Raw genomic sequence first — 25,397 nt, 5'->3', positions numbered from 1 at the left:
ATAATTATTTTTATTGGTCATTTATTTTACCATTTTATTTGTTCCTTACTGTTTATTATTTGTTGTTTTTGATGTTGTTTGTGTTTTCCTTCAGGCTTTGTGTTGTTTCAGAACATCCCAGTGGAGGTGGTATCACGCTAAAGGAGATGGACTCTCACAAGGCAGAGAGAGAGAGGAAGTGAGAGACAAGGACACAAAGAGAGAGAGCGAAAGAGAGAGAGAGAGAAAGAGGGGGGGGGTTCACATGCACCCAGCTACAAACATAACATCAACAATGAACAAAATGGGAACAAGAGGGACTGGGCAGCAGGGGGTTATCCAGTAAACACACACACACACACACACACACACACACACACACACACACACACACACACACACACACACACACACACACACACACACACACACACACACAGTTGTCAGGTAGGCTGCATCCATTATCAACCTCTGAAAGTAAGATGGATTGGGCACAGTATAGAATATAACTGACTGCCTATAACTGGCTCGACCAATAGGAGAAAGCCTTTAGAGACACATAAAAGTATCCCATTGGATGAATTATTCAGATCAGAAGGACAGAGACAGCCATTAACCTACATTTTCCCCAAATACACAAAGGTACACATGCACTCACATGCATCCACACACGCTTGCACACATACAGTCATTTTCTCCGAGAAAATACCAACAGCTTCAGGTTTAGGTACTCTGGCCACTTTCTTTTAGACACACCTATCCTACACTTGATCAGTATTAACAATCACTCAATCGGCTATTCTTTCTTCATACTGTGTGTAAATGAAGAAAAGGTCTTTTTTAAAATCCTGTCATAAGCTCATCATCCACTTCCACTCACAAATACTCTAAATACTAATGGCTTTGCAGGAATCATTGTTTGGAGTCATGTTTCAATTTAGACCACCCGCAATGTGTAGACCCCCTCCAGATCCAGATCCAGAGCATTTGGACTATCGACACTAGTATGGTGGATACCCAACAGGTAGTTTCAGGCACTTCTGAAGCCTAGTACCTTGTGTTTCCAAGGCTTCTGTTGTTAACCAAAAGGATTTTGTAAGGTATTTCTGTTTTTCCTGGAATTTGGCAGTGACATCCATTTAGCATTTATCAGCTATGCCTGAGCAAATTAGAGAAACACCAAGTTATATATGTGGTTTGGAGGAGCTGGCATGCAATTTTGAGGAAAATGGTGTCAACCCATTTTGACTTGCATGAGTCTGCAACAAATGATAATGAAATGCTAGAGGGAGCCAATTTCTAAAAGAAAAAGAAAACAGGAGTAATTAGGCAGGGTTCAAACAATCAGTCATCAGAAGTAGCAGAGTAATCTACCTGACTCTTTTTGGGAGGCACAGCAATCTTATTATACTTGGTAGGCATTAATCCCAAATGAGAAAAAAAATCCAGTACATTTACCCTTAAAACATACCCCCTTGTCCCACACACACACACACACACACACACACACACACACACACACACACACACACACACACACACACACACACACACACACACACACACAGACAGAGTCAGTAATGAATTGAAATTGAGGTCAGGGTGGATGTTTTGGGACCACGTCAAGGAGAGGGTTACAAGATCAGAACACAGAGACTTGACCCAGTCCAGTCAGGATGGGATTTTTTGCTTTTCAAGGTGGTACAGTACAGGAGAACTTTTCTTTATCTCAACCGCAGACGGATGAAATGGTCAGAAAACCAAAACAGAATCCCACAGGCAGACATGTGAATCAGTTATGCACTGTATGTATTTTAACACACACACACAGATCTACCCACACATTTCCTTAGACAGATGCTTATTTACCCAATTTCTTGCAAACATGCAAATCAGCTGACATATACATTTTTCCTCATCTGCATGCATACTCACACGTGTAATCAGTGAAGTTGTGTTAACAGTTAACATGAAAACAGTCATTTACAGAAGGACTTATTCTGTAGCTGAAGCTTCATTCAAAATGTTTGACACCCACTTTTTTCAATCATCATATGCATGCTAGATGTACAGATATGATGATGTTTAATGCTGTACAACCCATTGTCTTTAACATGGAAACACAAGAACGCCCAACTCCACTTATGAAGACACGTATAAATAAATTATTTGACGCACATGTACAAGCCTAAGTGCACATTTTACTACCTGTACATGTACATATCAGGATACACTGCATGCTTTCGCACACACACACACACACACACACACACACACACACACACACACACACACACACACACACACACACACACACACACACACACACACACACACACACACACACACACACACACAGGTTGTATGGGTTGAGATCAAGGTCAGAGTACAGTGAAAACTAAAAGAATAGCAGTACAAAGACAGATATTTACATACAGACACTTTTCATGGTGCAGTCAAAAGACATTTTGCGATCCAAAACAACATGATAAGGTAGAACCTTGTTAATCCCAACCTCAGACAACCCAGCCGGTTCGAAGAACAATTCTGAGTTCTTCAGAGGAGGGGACGAGGCTTCAGATGATTGGTGCTGTCAGAGTTTGAATTATCATTTGAATTGTCATTATCTAAACAGGGTCCTTCATGAAAGTTGTCCTTCATTGCAGCCAAGCAGAGACTGTGCGTTCACTGAAAACTCCACATCAAAAGTAACATTCATTAACCACACAATGGTGAATATATATTTTACTGTTCAACACTGAACACAGAATATCATTACTAAATGCGGCCTTCATTCAGTCATGCAAAACTATGCAGAATTAGCTTGTTCCCAACAGAACTGGCCAAGAACCAGTTAGGAAATGGGAACTGTTCCCTGATGGTTTTTGCCATCAGGAATATTTTGAATTTTATTTAGAATGAAATTATGAATTTAGGATAGAAATGGTATAAAACTGGTTAATGATAGAGGTAATAAAACAAATTCACATGATATGATATTCTGTTTGTATAACGGACAATATCAAGATTCAGGTCAAAGCTGTTATTATAAACACAAGGTTGGTAGACTTTTAACATCCTGATGCAAATACTTATATAACAGAATGAATACTTAAATGAAAAAAACTTCAATTACTGAACAATAATTAAGCATGGCAGTGAGTGACAAGTTTGTGTGTGTGTGTGTGTGTGTGGGAGAGAGTGAGCGAGAGACAGCGAGAGAGAGAACAGTTCTCACACACACACACACACACACACACACACACACACACACACACACACACACACACACAGAGTTCTCCAACCGTGTGTGTTGTGAGAACTGTGTGTGTGTGTGTGTGTGTGTGTGTGTGTGTGTCATGAGAAATGATACAAAAGGAAAAATCTCCAAGCAATTCATGAGACGGTTTTCATGTCGTGTCTATCATTTAAAGTGTCGAGACATGTATGTCTGTGAGAAATATGAACGGAGTGATTCCACCATGAGGGCCCTTCCTCCCTCTCCTGCTCTCTCTCTCTCTCTCTCTCTCTCTCTCTCTCTCTCTCTCTCTCTCTCTCTCTCTCTCTCTCTCTCTCTCATTAAGCGGCAATGAATCAAATGACTATGGCTCTGAGTCTGTGTGTGTAAGTCCTTCTGAATGTAGTTTTAGGCAGAGAGAGACAAGGTTTCTGGTTAAGTGTCCATATGTAAATAATATAAAACATGCTTGATGCATATCTATGTAGGGGAGTCAAATGTTCAGCTGATAAAAGTGACTTATCTGTCATTTAAAAAATGGCCACATCTGTAGAGTAGTTCTCTTTAAGGTGTCACTCTGAGGCATTTCGAAAAAGCTCTCCTAAGATCTCCTGAAGAACGTGCTAAACTGTGTTTGCAGTTTAACAGATTGTGTACGTGTGGCATATTGTGCTATTTTGGTCTATGGACAGAAAATTCGTATGAATGGATGAAGATATTCGTATTTAAAAGGTTTGGCATTACTGAAGTAATATACAAAATAAAAACTGTTTCACTTCATAAGCATGAGTATGCTATATGATACACTATGGGATCAGTGCAGTGGGAGAGAAGAACATCTTCAATGGAGTTCATCTTAAATCAGCATATCACAGAAAGTTGAATCAGTTCATCTGGACACAACGTTTATTGAGAGAAACGTTTCTTCACATGTTTAAGTGACCTCTTCAGTCTCAACTGACTGCAGGTATCCCCACCCTTAAAAACAGTACAGTGGCGTAATGACTGAAACCAACGATTGGCTTCATATGCACATTGCTGTGGCCATTAACTAGAGTTACAATGGCCATTTGTACTATTCACAGAGAGTTTGGGAATAGTTGCAATCACAGTATAGTAAGATGGCGACAGATGTACTCTTAACCCCCCCCCCCCGGTTCAGGGATGGTCGTTCCCACTTCACATAGATGGCCTCTTTGACTCCCTATTCAAACCAGCGTTCCTCCCTATCAAGGATGTGCACATCCTCATCCTTGAAAGAGTGGCCACTGGTCCGTAGCCATCTTACAATGCTGTGATTGCAACTATTCCCAAATCCTGTGTGAATAGTACACATGGCCCTTGAAACTCTAGTTAATGGTCACGGCAATTTGCATATGAAACTGATCATTGGTTTTGGTCGTTATGCAACTGTATTGTTTGTAAGGGTGGGGATACATGCAGTCAGTTGAGACTGAAGAGGTCACTTAGATGAGTGATGAAACGTTTCTCTCAATAAACGTTGTGTCCAGATGAACTTTTTGTGATTTCCATTCCTACCTGGATTATTGAGCATGCATAAAGACATTAAAGCAACACAATTTTCAAAATATGCTATCAAATTAATGGTAGAAGATAAGACGGAGAGCCAACGACAACCTCAGTGATCACTGAATGTCTGGGTTTGCCTTCACTTTTAGAGTTGTCGTGTTATTTAATGCATGCAGTTGTCTTTCTCATCCCTGATAAAGCTCACCAGAAATGGAAATTAGTATATTCCCATACCACCCTATCCCTCAGTCACCCAACAATTTACTTGTAAAAATTCCCATCTCTACTTCGCATTCCTGTGTAAAACAAAGCCCCAATAAATAACACAGATCTGTTTTACTTATATGAGAGGTAGAATCTTCTAAATGACCCCTGATCAGATTTGGTACCTTATGCAAATGATAACAGTTATGCATATGTTTATAGACACACAATCACTTTAAAGATCCGAGCCCAACTTTGTACTGATAGTTGCACAAATTTAGAGATGTAAATATTTTGGAGTTTTATTGCACAGTGGCTTATCCAGCGTCTTCATCAAACACAGACAAGGAGAGACAATTGTTGAGAAAAGATCTTGGGTCCCTGACTTAAAGGAAGGACTGCTTTTACAAACTGGGTTTCCTTTTGAATGACCTGAATATGTGTGTGGTTTTAGGAGTATGTGTGTTAGCGGCTGGTGCCAGCGCTGCGGTGATAGTTGAAGAGGTGGGTATACTACCATGTAGGGGCTAGACTACTGAGGAGGAAGAGGGCATACTCCCCCATATCTTTCAATGGCTATTATAGGCTGATAGGCAGCGATACCCTGGGTATTCTGGTTATCTGGGATACTCCAGGTGCTCCCACAGTCCAAAGACATGTAGGTCAGGTGAATCGGCTGTACTAAATTGTCCCTAGGTGTGAATGTGTGTGTGTGGGGGGGGGGGCTGTGATGGACTGGCGCCCTGTCTAGGGTGTCTCCTTGCCTGCCGCCCAGTGACTGCTAGGATACGCTCCGGCATCCCTGTGTTATTGGGATAAGTGGCTTGGATAATGGATGGATGAATGGAGGTAGCGATACTTCAAGTCACCAGAACTCTGTGTGCTTGTGTATACCCTATACCTTCCACTACACCTCTTGTTGTTATCTGAAGTCAGCTAGCCACATCATGTCCTGCTGCTGAATTTCTCTTCGTAGCAAACAGTCTACTAAGTCAGTCTCTGCCTTGAGGAAAAAGTGAATAAAGATATAGGCCAACAGAAAAAAAAAGAAAGAAATAGAACAGCTTTGAAACCCAATTCTATCAAATGCATGTCGAGACTTTCTTTGGAGATGCAAAAGAGATGTAACACCTGTAGAGCAAACTTTGGTCCTCCATTTTCCTCCATTTCCCCGACATGGACATTTTGCCTTTGCATGGCCTTATTTTTGCTGGGGTTTGGATAATCATGGTTCCACTGTATGGTCCATTGTTTCTTTGTGCACAATACAGCACAAAGGAACAACCCTTTACACTTTGATAGATACTGTACCGACTGGTTTCAGGGAAAACCTTATATTTCTGAAGCTAAAACAGGTTGTCAAGGGTTGAATGGTTGAAAAGGTTTTGCACGTTTTTGTACATATTGTATGTTTTGCAGATGAAGTATTGCATTTATGACATACAGTAAATTAGATATTTCTCAAACATTTCTTCAAAATGTTGTATATTGATATCTGAGCTAAAGATTGACCAATTCTAACACTGGGAAATGTGACAGTAGAGTCTACTATGTTTTGAACTCGAAGTGAATGGCTTTTTATCATGTTTGCCATTTAACGATCTTTTTATGTTCTTTGTACACTGACATATGCAATGTTATTTTTCTCATAGCTGAGCTGTTCATTGCCTGTTGCCTGCTTTACATTTGTGTGGTTGTTTCATACATTATAGCACCTCGCTGATGTGTTTTTCATTTGACTCCTTTCTAAATGAGCGCTTTCCCTGATAGAAGTGCATTGCTGCATTGCCTGAAAGCCTCAGTTTGAGGTAACGGCGCGGCGACAACCTCGCTACCTCTCGGCTGGCAGGACGTACGAGACAGACATTATCTTGTTACAGGTCATTTCATTGGTCGCAGACAGTAGAGGAAATGTACAGCAAGAAAGTCATTCATAGCCTTTGGGCTTCTTGTATATTGTATATTGTAGACTTAAAGCTATGTCCAAGAAGCTGTTGTATACATCTGCCCAATAAGCTCAAATGAAAAAGGAACTTCTTTGTTATGCTGAAGGAAGGAAGGGAATATTTTCAATAAAAGAAATCATTCAATGGGGTCCCTCGTCTAAATGTGTCTTATCCGGAAGTATGACAGCATTTAGGTGGCTTGTGTGTGTGTGTGTGTGTGTGTGTGTGTGTGTGTGTGTGTGTGTGTGTGTGTGTGTGTGTGTGTGTGTGTGTGCGTGTGCGTGTGATTAAGTGTATTTCTTATTGAATACTCCTTTTTTACATAAAAGCATCGGTGAGACAGAAAACAAAACACTTTGTGACCGTTGAAATCAGGAATGCATGAAAATCGTTCTGACTTTTTTTTTCTTTGTCCTTTCTTCTTTAAATCATCCTTTCTTTCTGACTCCTACCTCCTTGAGTTGTCTTGCCTTCTTCTATTTCACGACGGCATGAGGCAATTACATCTCAAGTCATCGAGGCCTTTCTTTCTTCCTTCTTTGTTTAAACACTGAAAGAGTGGCTCAGTTGGGGAAGGTTTACTTTCATGTCGTACATGACCTCCCGGCTGTCTTACGCTCTTTGGAGGAGAGCAAAGACCAAGTTAAAACCCTCAGCATACCATCCTACAAAACAATTTTACGTTGATTAAATGTCTAAAAGATGCCTGAATGCCTTATGCAGCGGTGAGGCTAAAACATGGCTGAATTTGATTGAGAAGTCAAAGTGTAACAGATGCCTGGTTCTCCTGGCTGGAGGCCTAGATAGGCACAACAAACAAAATCAAGTAAAAGTATTCCAGCACAGGATACAGACTTGCTTTGTGTACTTACAGTTGAAAATATTTTGGGTAATCATCCGGGTGGCATGGCGGTCCGTTCCATTGCCTACCAACATGGGATCGCCAATTCAAATCCCCACGTTACCTCCGGCTTGGTCAGGCGTCCCTACAGACACAGTTGGCCGTATCTATGGGTAGGAAGCCGGATGTGGGTATGTGTCCTGGTCGCTGGTCTAGCACCTCCTCTGGTCAGTCGTGGGGGAGGGGGAACTGGGGGGAATAGCGTGATCCTCCCACGCGCTACGTCCCCCTGGCGAAACTCCTCACTGTCAGGTGAAAAGAAGTGGCTGGCGACTCCACATGTATTGGAGGCATGTGGTAGTCTGCAGCCCTCCCCAGATCCGCAGAGGGGGTGGAGCAGCGACCAGAACGGCTTGGAAGAGCGTGGTAATTGGCCAAGTACAATTTGGGAGAAAAAAAAGGGGGGGACTACCCCACCTGAAAAAAAGAAAATGTTTTGGGTGATTCATAATCGTGTATTAATTAATGAAACAGTTTGATCTAAACGTGGCTCACATTCAGCTGCATATATTCGTAGCTAGCATTGAGCTAACACGTGGCTACCATGGTGTAATCGGGTCATTCTCAGTGGTATGTTGCCTTTTATTAATCCCAGTAAAATAAACTAAGATGGCTGAGTTTTGTGTTTGAGCGTATGCATCTCAGTTAATTAGGCAAAGTTTGAAGTCGCCGACGCTACCGTGCAAATCACAGCGGTCCTTGCTAAGTTTCAGTTTTCGTTTATTTCACTTGTTAGAAAACAGCCTGTCCTCCCTAAGTATTCAGACTGCAATTATACTTATAAACATTTATACATTTTTTTAACATTAAGGTTCAAGTCACAGAAAGTTGAATGAGTTCATCTGGACACCGTTTCTGTGATATCTTTACCTGGATTATTGAGCATGCATCAAGACATTAAGCTTCAAGCCATAAGAAAAGAAAAGGGTCAGTTGACTTGGTTAGTCTTGGTGGTGACCTCTTTTATTTTTTACTCATTTATCTATTTTGTGAGGAAGCACGGTGGTTAGCACTGCTGGCAAGAAGATCCTGGGTTCGAACCCCAGGCCATCCCATGTCCTTTCTATGTAGAGTTTGCATGTTTTCCCCATGTCTGCGAGGGTTTTCCTCCCACCATCAAAGATATGCATGTTAGGGTTAATACTCCTATCTGTGCCCCTGACCAGGGCAATGGGAAAGAAGAACTGGAGGTGGTCCCCAGGTGCTGCACAGCGTCTGTCCACTGTTCCTAGCTACACGGCTACACAGTAAAATCCTGAGTGTTCATTTAATTCTGAGAGTGTACAAATGGATCCTTTCGGGTCCATTTGTACAGTTAATTGTACAGTTGTATAGTTAAATTAACACTCAAGATTTGGTTAAATGCAGAGGATGAATTTCCTCACAGGGATTAATAAAAGTATACCGTCTTCTTCTTCTTCTGCTTCTTCTTCTTCTTCTTCTTCTTCACGTTTGACAATTGTCTGCAGGTTTGAGTAGAAAACAGCTCATATTGATACTTTTTGTCACTAACAGCTATCTTGACATCAGACTCAAACTCTCCATCTTTGATTGAACCAGAAGCAGTAGTGATGTACTCTGTCTGAGTGTCTAACTCATCATCTAAAGTCACACGTCTACCTATCCTCAGTCATTTCGCCGTGCACTGGTAGAGCGATGCAAAAATGGCATCATTATCATCATCTTGTTTCCAGACCATTTTCTACATCATCTATTCTGCCCGTCTGGTGTCCCTTTGCAGGTTAAGGACAACTAGATGCCCCCTCGTATACCTTAGCTGGATCTTTCCACCAGTTTGATATAACTATGTTATCACACTTGTCATACGACGGGCCGGCTGTTTGAGTGAGTTTTGAATATGTTTTTTGTTTGGGTACTTTGTCATGAATGAAGCATTACTTTATCTTTTTGTGGCTGTTCTGATTTTTTGTGGAGGTCCTTCAAAGCCACATGTTCATCACAGGAAACCTTTTTTTCTTACAAGCTTTTGTCTTTCTCTCCTGTTCTCTTCTCTCCATCTTAAAACCCATTAACACCGCGGCGTTTGAACTTGAACATGCTCTCTATGCGTCATATGAGAAGGTGAATGTGGGTTGATATTTATCTTCTTTTTTTTTTTAAAGGAACAGATCAAGAAAGAAGGCATCATGAGCAAGACAAGGGAAAAAATGACCGTTGAAAGAGAGAAGGGAGTTTGGAAAAGGTAGCTTCCTGCATAAAGATGAGAAAGGGGACAAATTGAGACAGACAGACAGACTCAGAGAAACAGACAGACTGAGAGAAAGAGAAAGGAGGAAGTCTAATTTTACCAGGAGGGGTGTTTGTGTAGAGAATAGGAAATGTGATAGGCCTCTGCATTAGACCGAGGAGGAGGATTTAGCTTGTGCAGGCAGATTCACAAGGATTCTCTGGCTGCATTTTATCTAACTGCAGTGTAGAAGAAATCCTACCCGCCAATCCATTTTCTTGTTTTTCTGTCCCTCTTTCTCAATAAGTGCTCATCCCTCTATCGTGCTTCATCCAATCTCCTCCTCATCTTGCGCTCAATCTCTTCTTTGATTAATTTACCACTTTATCCACCGCCAGTTTACCTTGTCAGTAGCGTCACATCTTATCCCATCTTAGAAATCCAGTTCTTTCTTTCTTTCGTTCTTTTCCATGACCCTTCACTGTTGTTTTTTTTTAGTGGTTCACTCGGTTCTCTTCCCTTGCTTTTGGTCTTCAGAGGCTTGATCAGGGGTGTAATTTTATATCAAAGCTACCAGCTATAGCACTCTGTCATCTCCCTGCAATGTACTGTAAGCTATAGGGAGAACAATCCACTGTCGACACCCATGAAAAACTGGATACACATGAAATGAGCCTTGACTATTGGCTGCGAAAATCTGACATCCTGAAAGACTTAACATGACTTACATCATCACTCAGCAGACTGACAAAAGTACAAGATGTTTATACTCGGTTCCCTAATGTTCTTAGAAAAATATGTTAGGGAAGGGAACATGGGTGGCTATGATTGCATACCCCACTGCTTCGTTCCCGTTTAGTCTTTCCTTCCCATTAATGTTCATCTCCTAGAGGAACCCCTTTGGAAAGTAAGGCCTGACAAAATGTCGCCACTTCTGAACACCATCTGTCTACCTCTATGAACCTGAGATGAATTCTTTTTAAAATGGCAATTGCGCTGTAAATTTTTTAAAAACGACCACTCTCAACAGCTCATCCGCATTTCCCCCTCTTACTCCGCTCTTTTTCTGTCTCTCTCCAGTCCTCCCTCCTAAACTACCAACAATAAATCTGCCATTCTTCTTTCCTTTTCCTTGCGCTTCCACTCTTTTTCTGCCTACTCTCCAGCCCACCTTCATCCTTCTCACTGGATCGATAGATGACTTCCTGTGTTCAACAGGGTGATGGCAGCATTTAGAGACCATTGGGTTCGGGTTACTGATGCTGCGCGCGTGTTTTGTTTGCGTGCATGTGGGTGCAAGTGCAGGCATATTGTCTTAGTCTACATTGTGTGTGTGTGTGTGTGTGTGTGTGTGTGTGTGTGTGTGTGTGTGTGTGTGTGTGTTGTAAAGGGCCCTAGGCTTCCAAAGGGCCCTAGGGGTTAGCAGTAGCAGGATGCTCTTCAGGTCACCCCTTGGTCCTGTCTATCTCCCCTCTGTCTCCCTTCTGCCCTGAAGCCTGTGACCCCTGTCTGATCAATCCACTCACTATACTCACCCTGCACCTTCTGCCCTCTGACTGCATTAGTGCTCAAACGAGAGCTCGCTGCTTGGTTAAAGAGTCAGAAGACAAGGGACTGAGAGCAGATATCGTCGCTTTTTTAATTCTTATTTTCTGAAGACAAGCACTTTGGATATTCATGATACTATGGGAAAAAAGTAACTTTATCAGCACATGTACAATTGTCATGGACAATAAAAATTTTTATTTCTGCTGTGTCACATGATTGTCATGAAAGATTTAGTACAACAGTGATGGCATTAGTTGGCACCAGATAGCCAGATGAAGAGAGGGGAACCAACTCTTGGAGGTTGTTGGTTAAATCCCTGATTTTCCAAGGAGAATTTGCTCTACTTGTAAACATTTAACAGGATGTGAGTTTCCATTACAGAACATCTAAAATTCCTTGACTATTGTCTGTGGACAACTGTTTCTGGAGCCAACAGGGTCTCTGCTGTACGTCCTCGGGCATAAGGCAGACAAACTGTTTTAACAGTCTGACTGACAGGATGTGATGTTCTTAAATCCCATAATAACCTCCCTACATCCATCACCCGCGGCAACTTGCAGAAGCAAATGGCCTCAGTTTGTCTGAGGTGTGCCCAGAGAGCCTACCAGAGATCAATACAGTCACTGACAGAATCACCTATCGTTTTAACTCAGCCCTGTGTGGCCCTTAAAACCAGCTCCACTCCAAATCCCCAGCCTGCGGGCTGCCACAACAACACCGGTGAAACGGCAGCATCAACTTAAGGACCTAACGAATTGGCTGTCAGGGAGTATCAGTCGGATGAGGTGTACGCCACGTACTCACCACCCTGCTTATAGTTTTTGTTATATTACTCATCTACATGCTCCCATTTTACCTTCCTTCTACAGTGTATGAAGTACAGTTGCACCGCTGAAGGTTTATTTTCAAACACAATTTGCTTTGTGTTTGGCATTGGTATTGTTTGTCAATCATTTTAATTTTGGCCCACAGCTTCTGATATAGGGCACGACAGGTGGTGAGAAATATGCCCCTCTAAGGATTTCCCCCTCCTGTGGTGCTGCAGTTTAAAGGGATTAATAGAAATGAACAGGTATCATCTGAAGTGTAATCAATCTAACAGTGCACAGTGGCCCAGTGGTTAACACTGTTGCCTCACAGCAAGAAGGTCTTGGGTTCGAATCCCAGGTCTTTTCTGTGTGGAGTTTGCATGTTCTCCCCATGTCTGCATGGGTTTCCTCATGGTGCTCCGGTTTCCTCCCACCATTAAAAAGACATGCATGTTAGGGTTAATACTCCTGTCTGTGCCCCTGAGCAAGACAATGGGAAGAAGACCTGGAGTTGGTCCCTGGGTGCTGCAGCTGCCCACTGCTCCTTCACAATAGGATGGGTTAAATGCAGAGAACAGATTTCATTGTAACCTGTACAATGACAAAATAAAGTGGCTTTTTCTTTTTCTATGATGGGTGAGCGCCCTCCCTAACAGGGCTTTAGCCTCTCTTACCCTACCCTGACCAAGTTCAGCTTTCTGGGTCATCTGACAAATGCCCTTGTAACACAAAACATCATCATCACATTGTAGAAAGCTAGAAAAGCCTTAGCAAAATAACAGAGCAGACCTGTTAAGACTAGAATATTTTTTACCTCCTTACAACACCAGTACTTTTGTTTCACTCTCCACATTTTACAGGGTTTTTTCTTAATGCCGAAAAAGCAAAGGAAACAACACTTGGAACAACCCCCTAAACAGTTGTCTACTTAAACAAAGTTATGTTCATTTGAAAATTGAGGGAAAATGTTGTGTTATTTTTCCTGCCAACCACTTTTTAGCCCTCATCTCGACTCTCGGCGTTAAAGCATTTTATTGAGTGTTTAGCCGCCTCAGGCTTCTCCCCGCCGAGTTTGTGAGCTCAAGTCACCACCAGTTTAAACACCAGTTTCATGTCTATTAACAGTGTTAAGTCAAGACCTGACCCCACTTATACCGTCACCTCTCCCCTAACCCCCCCCCCCACTCTCTTCCCCATATCTCCATATCCTCTCATCATACCCTCTCTTTACCAAACAACTCCCAGGAGTCCCACACCATCCATCACTCACTCATTCACTCATCATCCATCTCTCTCTCTCTCTCTCTCTCTCTCTCTCTCTCTCTCTCTCTCTCTCTCTTTTAGTTCTATGTGTGTATACATGTACATACACACACACACAAAGATTACTGCTGTCCCTTGGCTAAACAGGGTTTATAACGATCTGACCCTTGAACCTCCTTGGACCTCTATCTAATTACCCTTACCTTCACCCTGACACACACACACGCACGCACACTGACAGACAATAACCTGACAACTTGTGTTGTAGTTCCTGCAAATCATCTCTTTTTAGCCATAAAATGACCTGCAAGGACATTTCTGTTATTTATTTATTTATATATGCATTATGCTTTGCCTCTCATGTTTATAACTGCATCAGCGGTAGCCACCACAAAAGGCTAGGTGAAGGATGTAAACCACACCACATCAGTATACAATGATTGAAAATCACCTTCTCCATAAAAATGCAGTGGTGGCCCAGCCACTGTGAGGAACCAGAATGGATGCCGTCCATTAAACGGAGCTCATATATAGGAAAAGCAATGGCAGTTGCTCTAATAACAGCAATGATGTGACACACACACTCTTTATTCACCATCAGTTTTGAGTGAAAATTAAAAGGGAAAGGTGCTTTTTCTTTGCCAAACGTCCCTTATTAAATGTGAACAAATCCCCTGTCTGTGATGGTGCGTTGGTTCGACCCATAGGGAGAGGAGGGGCTGTCAGTGCTGAGACCACTCAACATATTAGTGGTGCTGAATAAACGCTGGTGGGCCTCAGATGGAAGCTGAATATTTTAGCCTTCCTCTAGCCTTGGAAGTTATATAAAAAAAATTTTAAAAAAAAGAACCAGGGCAAAAAATGATTGAAATGGTAAGAACCAGGGCAAAAAAAAAATGATTGAAATGGTAATCTCTTGATTTTACACTTTGGATTTTTTAGGGTTTTTTGGAGGATTTTACTGAAGTGTGAAAACACTGACAACTGAGGTTATACAAATGACATCAAGGTTATTCGGCTTCAGGTTGGGATTTTTTTTTCCTGGTGGGTAACATCACAGGTTTAATGGATGTGTCTGTGTCATGTTTTGTTCCTTGTTTTTTGAAACACCCTTCAGCGTACAAGAAACAGCGTGCAAAAATATCTTGGACTGTTATAATATGTGTAAAAAGGTCAGTATCTGGACCTGCTCTGCAGAACAGGCTTTTGTTGTCTGCAAGGCGAGCCCTTCAGTCTCACACTCACACACTGATTGCCTCCCTCAAGACCTTCACGGGAGTCACATACTCACACATACACATGTGCTTATGCAGCCGCACAAAAAATACACACCTACAACAGTACTAGAGCCGCAGAGAGAGGGAGAGCGAGGAAGTGAAGGATGGGAAACAGTGTTGTTACTCAGACACTTTGGACCGCAGAACCAACAGCATGGTGGGGAATACATCTATCCCCTTCTCTGCTCATGGGAAATCAGCCTTAACTCATAACACAATGTTTCCAGACCGACACTCAAGTGGTGTGGACAGATCTTCAGAGAAGCAGTGTGTGTACTCTGTGTATAGTGTGTGTGCGCGCACGGGTCTGTGTGTGTTTGCACGTGTGTGTGTGTATAAGTATTTGTAAGGTTTTGAGGATTTGTGAGTAATGTGTAAGGTTTTGTGCCCACTACAATTGTGTGGTCTTGAGATTTCTGATTGTGACTGCATCTGTGTGTGTGTGTTTGTGTATTTCCAAGTTATTTTGACACTCCATGTTTCTGATTGGTTTTGCCTGTGCACGAACTTGTTTCTGGGTGTATGTCACACCTTTACTGACATGCAATGAAGAGCTGATGAAAGGCCATGCATGTCTGTCTGCAGGGATGTATCCAATTACTTTTTAACCCCCCTCACCCAAACACACACACACACACACACACACACACACACACACACACACACACACACACACACACACACACAAATTTCCATATCCCAATTTGGCAAGAATATATCCAACTATAGGGACATGTAGGCATGCTCATGTAGAAACACACTGAAAAGCATGTTACTTAGGATTATTATTATCACTTTACATGTGAGGACAGTCCACTTGCAGTACTGTGACGGCAGTAACCCCTAAACTTAACCACTGTTTAAACACTGACTGACCAAACCCCTATCTATGATTAACCAAACTTTAATCCAAGCCCCGAACCCTACTATAATAGGCCAAGTACATACAGGATAATGTCATTTGACCAGCATCATTTGCTTCAGTCATAGAAGTACTGCTGTTATTTGCAGCCTGGGAGAAGAAAAATACATGAGCTGTTAACCGATACATATACATGTGTCAGAGAAGGGGTTTTGGAAAGGAATCGAGCCGTGTGTGTGTGTGTGTGTGTGTGTGTGTGTGTGTGTGTGTGTGTGTGTGTGCGCGCGCGCGTGCGTGTGCGTGTGCGCGTGTGTGTGTGTGTGTGTGTGTGTGTGTGCGCGTGCCAGTGTATGATCATGTGCCCATGACCGCATTGTTTGATGAGACTTGTGTTTTCAAGCAATGGTGTCTGGTAAAAAGAAACTGCTATAGACGACTCTGGCAGCTGACTTAGACCAAAGTAAAAACAAGTAACAAAGTCATTGAAGTTTAACTGTCAAAGCTGTGAACAAGGGGTGCCTGCCTGTCATTCACTCACTGAATTATTTAATAACACCTCCTGTCTGTTGCCATAACAAACCATTTATCAACTGTGAGCGCCCCTGAGCGTTGCATGCTATGTAATGTGTCTTGACCGTAAGGTAGGGCTTAGTTCCTGACTCGTTGCACCTCTCTCTCTCTCTCTCTCTCTCTCTCTCTCTCTCTCTCTATCTCTCTCCACCTCTCTTGCCGCCTCTCTTGCTCTCTCTCTCGCTCTCCACCTCTCTCAGGCTCGCTCTCTCCCAACCTCTCTCTCTCGCTCCACCTCTCTCTCTCCACCGTCTCTCGCTCTCTCTCCAACTCTCTTGCTCTCTCTCATGCTCTCTCTCGCTCTCTCTCATGCTCTCTCTCTCCACCTCCCTCGCGGTCTCTCTCTCTCCCCACTTCTCTTTCTCTCTGTACCGCTCACTCTCTCTCTTTCACTGTATTGCAAGACATTGATATTGCATTACAAAAGCCTCATCAATTAATTTCAATAGGGTATGTTTTCATGCTCTGCATTTGAAAGAAAAATGTATCTGATGCTTTAGGCTTCGTCGTATTCTTGACCTTAGAACACCTCAAAAAAAAAATATTGTAAATCAGCCTGTCACAATATCTTTCCTAACTCCATCAGTTTCCTTCAGATAGCAGTAGTATAAAGACAAGAAACGCTGAAGGAGAATCACCCTCTCGCTCTTGTTTTACTCCAACAGGTTCTTAGATTACTGCTGTTTGTCCGTTTGAAAGCATCCATCAATTCTTTCACTCAGTCTCCAGCTTTATGGAAATACACTTTCATCTCTTATTCTATTACTTCATCATTAAATTCTGTTTTTATGGCCTCTTTTATGGCTTGACCTACAAAATAACTCAACACTCTGCCAACGAAATGATCTCTAGTAACTAAGTACAGGCCCACCCACAGAAAAGACTGGGCCCCTGAAAAGGTCCAGTGAGCCCCCCCCCCATCTGCTTCGCTCATATTAACACATGCACGTGCTCTCTCTCTCCTACTAAACACATACATGTAAACTACTAAGAGAGACTTACTCTGTAACGGGGACTACATAGGCATAAGCGTGTGCGCGCACACTCGCTCTCTCTCTCTCTCTCTCTCTCTCTCTCTCTCCCTTTCTTAAACAGACCAAGGTCAGCAAAGATCTGCTACTCTTACACCACACATTTCTTTGTAGAAAATGCAATTTCTTACCTTATCGCTTAATTTCTACCTCTTATACAGCCATCTTCCTTGTCTTACTGGATGCAAAGTCCTTTATAATGTCCATCTATCCATCCATTATCCAAGCCGCTTATCCCAACCAGGGTTGCAGGATGCTGCAGCCTATCCCAGCAGTCATTGGGTGGCAGGCAGGGAGACACCTTGAACAGACCGCCAGTCCATCACAGGGCAGCCACACACACACGCACACACACACGCACACACACACACACACACACACACACACACATTCACACACACACATTCACACCTAGGGACAATTTTAGTACAGCCAATTCACCTAACCTCCATGTCTTTGGACTGTGGGAGGAAACCGGAGCACCCAGAGGAAACCCACACAGACACGGAGAGAATATGCAAACGCCACACAGAGGACAACCTGGGATGACCCACCAAGGTTGGACTACCCCAGGGTTCAAACCCAGGACCTTCTTACTGTGAGGCAACCGTGCTTACCACTGCGCCACCGTGCAGCCTTTATAATGTCTTTAAAGTCCATTTGTTTGACCAGTTCATTGGCAAGCATAACCATTATCATTGCTTATATTCAGGATGAAAATTATTATTGCTTGCCTCCATGGGCTCCCCTAGTGGCTGGGCCCCAGAACCCCCCCCTTATGTGTGGCCCTGACTAAGTAACTACAGTCGAACCCGCTTAAGTTAATCCCACCCGGGAAGGGAAAAAAATAGTCAACCTAATGCAGCCTTGAGTTAACAGAAGTTGTTGAAGGGTTCGGTTGTCTAGTACTCATGAGGACAGGCCATGAGTTAACCGATTACAAATATGTCTTTGTTAGATGTATGTGAATGTGTATGTCAAACCGTTATAAAAACATACAAGCTTTGTCAGGACTTTGAAAACCCCTCGAGTTGTTGGGGTATTCCAGTTATCAGAGTTTGACTTAAACATATTTGACTTAAGTGTATTTAAGCGTATTTGTGTCTAATATCCAGTATGTTTTCATGTGCACTTGTGCACCTCTATTTGTGTGCTTATATCGTTCTGTTTCACACTGCTTTTCATTTCTTCCATCTCCCAACAGGTGTATCCTCTGTGGTCAGAAATGTAAACAGCTCAACCTCTGTCACTCCATCCTCCCCTTTTTTCCATCTCTTCTAAACACTGATGGACAGATTTATTGATTCTTGGGTTTTTGTCAAAACTAGGACTGCAAGCAAGACCCTGTAATGTTTCTTATTATAAATGAAGAAACTTGGGTTCAACAATTACAACTATTTATTACTGTGACAACTCAGCTAACATGTGTATCAAGTATCCTCCTTTTTTTTTGTATCTTATACAAGACCGCTGTCTCCATTAGAATAATTGCCTCCAAAGAAGTAAATGACAGCTGGAAATATGGCCATTAACCTACTGGTTATTTATCTCTCCCCTGCCCTCTCTCAGGACCATCATCAGTTATCAGTAACGACGATGACTCGGCCTCTCCTCTCCACCACGTTTCAAATGGCAGCAACACCCCGTCCTCTTCGGAGATGGGCCCCGATGCCGTCATTATCGGCATGACCAAGATCCCCGTCATAGAGAACCCTCAGTACTTCAGGAGCACAAACAGCTTGCTTAAATCTGACACTTGTAAGTAATACTCAATATGGGCTATGGGTTGTTCATACAGGTCTAAATTCTACATTACTGTTACTATCTGCTGTGCTAAAACAGCCGACATGTTAAATACATTACAATCACTTTTACATTTACATGTGAAGGTTTGCAGAAGTGCACATGTGTCATGCATTACTTGTGGCATGCGCTGAGTCACTACAAGTCATTTTACCTTTAACCTTGTAAATCCCAGGGGCACAGGAACGGATACTCTAGCAGGATGCATTTACAAATGGCAGGCCTGTGAGGAGGATGTCACTCCAGTTCTTTGTTTTAAAACAGTGATGCTTTGCGTTTGTGCATGCTAAGCGTGTACAAGTGTGCATAAGCATGCAAATATATACAGTTAAGCCACAAGTGCAGTATATTTGCCAGGGTTGCTGTAGTAGACCAAGTTCTTAATTGGTCTTCTCAATGACATGACGATTGATTTGTCAAATGATTTATGGAAAAACCTGGTCTTAATGGTTTGCTGAAAAATAAATAAATTCAAGTGCATGCACCTAAACACATGAGGTATGGAAGATAGAGAAAAGCTGTGTTGGCCGACAGGAAGATGCAGGGGTATTTTAGGGGACAAAGGAGTTGATGTCACTATATTGTAAACTACCAAAATCCAACACTACATGTTGTTAATCCAGTATTATTCAGCCAGGTAGCCAGCACTAAGATCATAACACAGAAAAAAATGGTTAACAAAATGAAATATTTCCTTTCAATAATTGTAAATAACAGCAACATAACAAAATTGAAAACAAGGGGTTTTGTTTTCTAACATGCATGGATGTCAGAGGGGTAGGGGCCGAGAGATGGGCCCCGGGGAAATTTAGAGTGCTTTTGTGTTGTAGTTGTAGAGCGCAAGGCATGGTTTATGGCAAAACAGACACACACACACACACACACACACACACACACACACACACACACACACACGTGTGTGTGTGTGTGTGTGTGTCTGAGAGACACTGACTGTGTTTTTGAATGTGTATGCATTGGGGTTACCATAGCAACATTGCTCCTGCTGCCATAGCAATGGCCTTGGAACAACTGATAACAAGCTTTTGAACACTAATTCTAAGTCGGAAAGTGTGCCCGTTTGAGTGTATGCCAGTGCACGCATGTCCACCTCTGTTTGTTAAACATCTAATCATTGAGAAATTGTAGCCCTGACTTGGGTGTCTTTGTGTCACTCTTGTACTTGAACTGAGGATGAAGGATGGAAATCACATCAATCAATCCAGCAGCTGAACACCCAACACTCACACCCTACCACACTACTACTACTACTACTACCCACACACACACACACACACACACACACACACACACACACACATATATATATATATATATAGAGCGGGGTTTTATTTTTTTTTTGAAACCGTCAATGGTGTTGATAAAAGTGCTCAACAAATGAGGAGCGGAATATATGAATATGTGGTTAAACCACATTGGTTAAACCATATTTTATATATCTATCTATATATACACACATATATATACACATATATATCATACAGACATCACAAAGCAGACATACAAGGTAAAGAAAAAGAGACAAAAAGAGAGCGATGAAAAAGACAAAGACAGCAACAGACAGGCAGACAGACAGCCTGTCCTATCAAAATGACATTATGATTATTGACAAGTAATAAAAACTTCTTCAGACTCTGGCCTTGTTTTACAGTAAATTGTAATTTATGGAACTCAGTGGGCCTGTGTGTGTGTGTGTGTGTGTGTGTGTGTATGTGCGTGCGTGCGTGCGTGCGTGCGTGCATGCACATGTGCATGTGCGCATGTAGCATTAGGCCTGTTGAAGAAGTCAAGATCGAACAGGGGAGAGGGGAATGGGGAGAGGGAATTGAGGAGTGCAGCTACTGCGGCCTCTTGCTATAAAACCAATAGAAGGCCTGGGATCTACAGGCTAAGACAAGAATAAAACACCACAGAATCAATGGAAATCAATATTGAAACTAAACTGTGTGTGTGTGTGTGTGTGTGTGTGTGTGTGTGTGTGTGTGTGTGTGTGTGTGTGTGTGTGTGTGTGTGTGTGTGTGTGTGTGTGTATTTAAATGTGAGTGTGTGGTGGATGGGGGTGGAGGCAGAGAAAAAGGGAGAGAAGAAAGAAAGGTTTCCTGTGGTACAGTTGCGTGGGTATGCAAATATCCATCCATCCATCCATAATCCAAACCACTTATCCTTACCCAGGGTCACGGGGATGCTGGAGCCTATCCCAACAGTCATTGGGCAGCAGGCGGGGAGACACCCTGGACAGGCCGCCAGGCCATCACACAGGGCCGACATACACACACATTCATACCTAGGGGCAATTTAGTACGGCTGTGGTTCGGATAATGGATGGATGGATTCAACGATCGGGGAAATTTGACAAATAAACTTGCCTTGCCTTGCCTTACTTCCAATGAAACCACCATAATATATGAACCTTTCATAAAAAGACAGATTAAAATTAAAGAAATATTAGACTCAAGAAAATTAACCCCTCGGAACTAGATGAGAAGAAATATATTATTTTCTTTTAACACCAACAACTCGACATCAGAAAGCCCCGCCCTCCTTACTTCAATCAGATCGAAGGCCGGGGATGGAACTTTTCAATAAACCATAAAACAAATTAAACATGGAATAAGACACGGCGAAATCAAATACGTGTAAGACCGAAGCGATATACAAACCAGTTTAAATAGTTACTAAGCTTTATAACTCGTTAATTACAAAAACATAGCATTTCACCCTGTATAGTTGGCAGCAATCATCATCATCGTCAGTTTATGCACCGGAGGACTGACTGGAAAGGCGGACGGAGAGAGAGAGAGAGAGAGAGAGAGAGAGAGAGAGAGAGAGAGAGAGAGAGAGAGAGAGAGAGAGAGAGAGAGGGGGGTCCACTCAGTCTTTCCAGCTACACTAGATGGGACAAGCGTCCAGCAGAAACCCTACATGCTGAATTCTGGAGAATGAGTCTGAAAATACAAAGGAAAACACCAAACAACGCATGCAGGGCAGAATTAGGCCTGTTTCCATTATTGATAAATGTACAAAAAAGATCTCTAAATTTCTGGATGCACTTAAATACAAGTCCAACAAATACATTGCACTCTAAAGCTCTGAAAACCCAAGAACTGAACCCCGAAAAGAGTCCCCTGAAGCAGCTGGCTCTGAGACTCACTAACCCTGTAACAAATACTAAGACCAACCAACCTCAGGCCAGCACTGCATTCCAAACAAACATGAGGATGAATCAGGCTACAAAACAAACAAACATGAGGATGAATCAGCTATAAAACAAACCAACATGAGGATAAATCAGGCTATAAAACAAAGCAAGAACAATTATCTGAAACATTGGAACGCTGAAATCAAAACTCAAAACAAACCAGAAGTCTATCGGGCCCTAAAAACTAACTATGATTTGGAAGAATACCTCTTAACTGTCAGAGACAGGAAGCAGCGACAGATCCTCACCAAAGACAGGCTCAGTGACCACAGTCTAGCCATTGAAAAGGGGAGACACAAAAAGACGTGGTTGCCAAAGAGCAACGAACATGTGGTCAGTGCATGACAGATGAGGTGGGGACAGAGGTGCACTTCCTCCTTAAATGTGACAAATTTGAAAAACAGCGACGGGCTTTTGTCCAGGAACTGGAACATGTGATTCCAGAGTACCAGGAAATGGACGACGCAGGTAAGCTGGGAGGGGGGCCAGCGGCGAGCATTGCAGCAAGATTTATACTTTCCTGCCACAACCTGAGAGACAGTGGGTGACGGCACCTATTGCTACTGTTGTTGTTTGATATCATAATCATTGCTGTTGTTGCTGTTATTGTTGTTTCTTTGTCTGTTTATGTGTTAGGGAAAAAGAAAGGATAAGAAGCACAGAGAGAAAAGCAGAGGGGATGTTATATGAAACCTAATAAGTATGTATGAGTTTTTGTTCCAGTGTGTGAATTGGTTGTTTTTGTGTGCAGGGGGTTGCGTGTGTGTGTGTGTGTGTGTGTGTGTGTGAGTGAGAGAGAGAGAGAGAGAGAGAGAGAGAGAGAGAGAGAGAGAGAGAGAGAGAGAGAGAGAGAGAGAGAGAGAGAGAGAGAGAAGGAGAGAGAGAGGGAGAAGGATAGAGAGGGAGAGAGAGAGAGAGAGAGAGGGGGAGAAGGAGAGAGAGAGTTACTCCGTATGTGTCATAGTCACAATAATCCCTGTGTAACTGGGAAACCTAATGGAGGACGTTGATCTGTTTTTTCAGATATTACAGTGTTACAGTCACACCAACTATTATGTGCATCTTTAACAGGCAGGCAATAGGCTATAAAATTCTCGGTATATTCTAAGCCAGTATCGTGGCCCTTTCTTGCCAGTTTGTGAGTTTTAGGACCTGTCATGGAGCCTTTGAGTCCGTGCAGACTTCCACATCTCGCCATGACGTCACCGTGGTGATGAGACCAACACTGTGAATATCAGGCAAGAAAGATGCCTTCCAATGAAACTCCCGTTTCAAGTGGGCTTCAAGTGGTGAAGTCATGAGAACACATTCGCTAAGGCGACAGAAAACGTTACGTCATGAAGCCGTGGAGGCTTAACGATGATTTAGTGACCCAACAGTAAACAGGCCAATCTCTTGAAGAGATAATGCAAAGGTAACCCTGAGAGCAGGATAAGCGTTTCGGATAATGGATGGATGGATCAAAATGACTTGAAAAAAAAAGAAGTCCCTGGGGCGTCCGGGTAGTGTAGCGGTCTATTCCGTTGCCTACAAACATGGGGATCACCGGTTCGCTTCCCCGTGTTGGGTGGGAAGCCGGATGTGGGTATGTGTCCTGGTCGCTGCACTAGCGCCTCCTCTGGTCGGTCGGTCGGGGCGCCTGTTCGGGGAGGAGGGGGAACTTGGGGGAATAGCGTGATCCTCCCATGCGCTACGTCCCCCTGGCGAAACTCCTCACTGTCAGGTGAAAAGTAGTGGCTGGCGACTCCACGTGTATGGGAGGAGGCATGTGGTAGTCTGCAGCCCTCCCCGCATCGGCAGAGGGGGTGGAGCAGCGACTGGCACAGCTCGGAAGAGTGGGGTAATTGGCCAGATACAATTGGGGAGGGGGAGCCTATATGACCACAATATATTTACCGTCCACGGGGGTCTTCCACTAAAAAAAAAAAAATAACGTAAGAATCACATCAGGATTTGTGAAGTCGGAGCTAACATAAAAGAGTCTGCCTCCAAAGTCGTGAAAACCAAATCGGCGGTCATTCATATGGACTCTTTCTGTGAACACGGTGAACACGACCCCGCTTGAAGCCCCCAGGAATCTCGAGTTTCTCAGTATCTGTTGAGCAGCAGACACAGGTGCTGCAATAAACGGTGATGTGCGACCTCTTTTCGCCCTTAACCACTCGCTTGGGGACTGCGACGACAGTAAAAGCGGTAGGTGCACTTCTTCACACAGACTTCCCCAAGGCTGTAATCAAGCAATGATAATCATTCTGCGGTCATGAGCATTATTACTTCTGTTTCAGCGCACCTATTGTACAGCCTGCTTCCAAAATAAACATCTCATCAGGGATAATATCTGGGGTGTTAGCAGCAATCTCTTAAAGCATGTTGCAATCATCTCACAATGCAAATGCACACTGGGTTGTCAGGGATGAGCTCCACCGCGTTTATGTCTCCCTCACTCACCGTGAATTGACTCCTGCTTGCCCAGTTGACAACACAAATTAAACGATGAATATGTCTGTCTGGCAGCTGGGGGGGAGAGACTTTTTCTTTTCCTATACAACTCGGAGCTTGTATTTCTGTCACCCTTTCCCCCTCTCTACCCCGGTGGACTTTTGAGCGTTTGGATTTATCGTGTCTAGGGAATAGGGATTATCAGGGCTCTGGAAAATCTGATTTGTTAGTGAATGACATACATATCTGCACGCAGACAGGAAAACACACACACACACACACATACTGTACTGTACATGCACATGTGCATGCACATCCACGTGCACACACACACACACACACACACACACACACACACACACACACACACACACACACACACACACACACACAAGGCCTGTGGAAATATTGCCTCATTAGCTAAACCTCCAGAGGGAAAGACATACAGGTGGCAGACGACTAGAGGCTTATTTGAAGGCCAAACGAGTGGTATGGATTGTTGAAGAGACAAATAAATAACACGTCTCTCAAGTCCAGATATTAATCCGTCTGAGGAGATCAATGAAAAACGGGTGTGATGTGTGTGGCCGAA

The 25,397-nt window shown here is 43.0% G+C and overlaps 1 protein-coding gene across 1 annotated transcript in view; it reads left to right on the top strand.

Moving 5' to 3' along the window:
* ntrk2a (neurotrophic tyrosine kinase, receptor, type 2a) overlaps positions 1-25,397 on the top strand; it is a 146,890-nt gene that overhangs the window by 95,615 nt on the left and 25,878 nt on the right. The window contains exon 14 of the mRNA XM_056279236.1: positions 18,916-19,104. Coding sequence (XP_056135211.1) covers positions 18,916-19,104 — 189 coding nt within the window. The remainder of the gene's footprint in view (positions 1-18,915; positions 19,105-25,397) is intronic.

This window comes from Lampris incognitus, chromosome 1 (genome assembly GCF_029633865.1).
Source record: "Lampris incognitus isolate fLamInc1 chromosome 1, fLamInc1.hap2, whole genome shotgun sequence".
Taxonomy (NCBI): domain Eukaryota; kingdom Metazoa; phylum Chordata; class Actinopteri; order Lampriformes; family Lampridae; genus Lampris; species Lampris incognitus.
The sequence above is the reverse complement of the archived record's forward strand: the minus strand, read 5'-3'. Positions and strand labels throughout refer to the sequence as shown.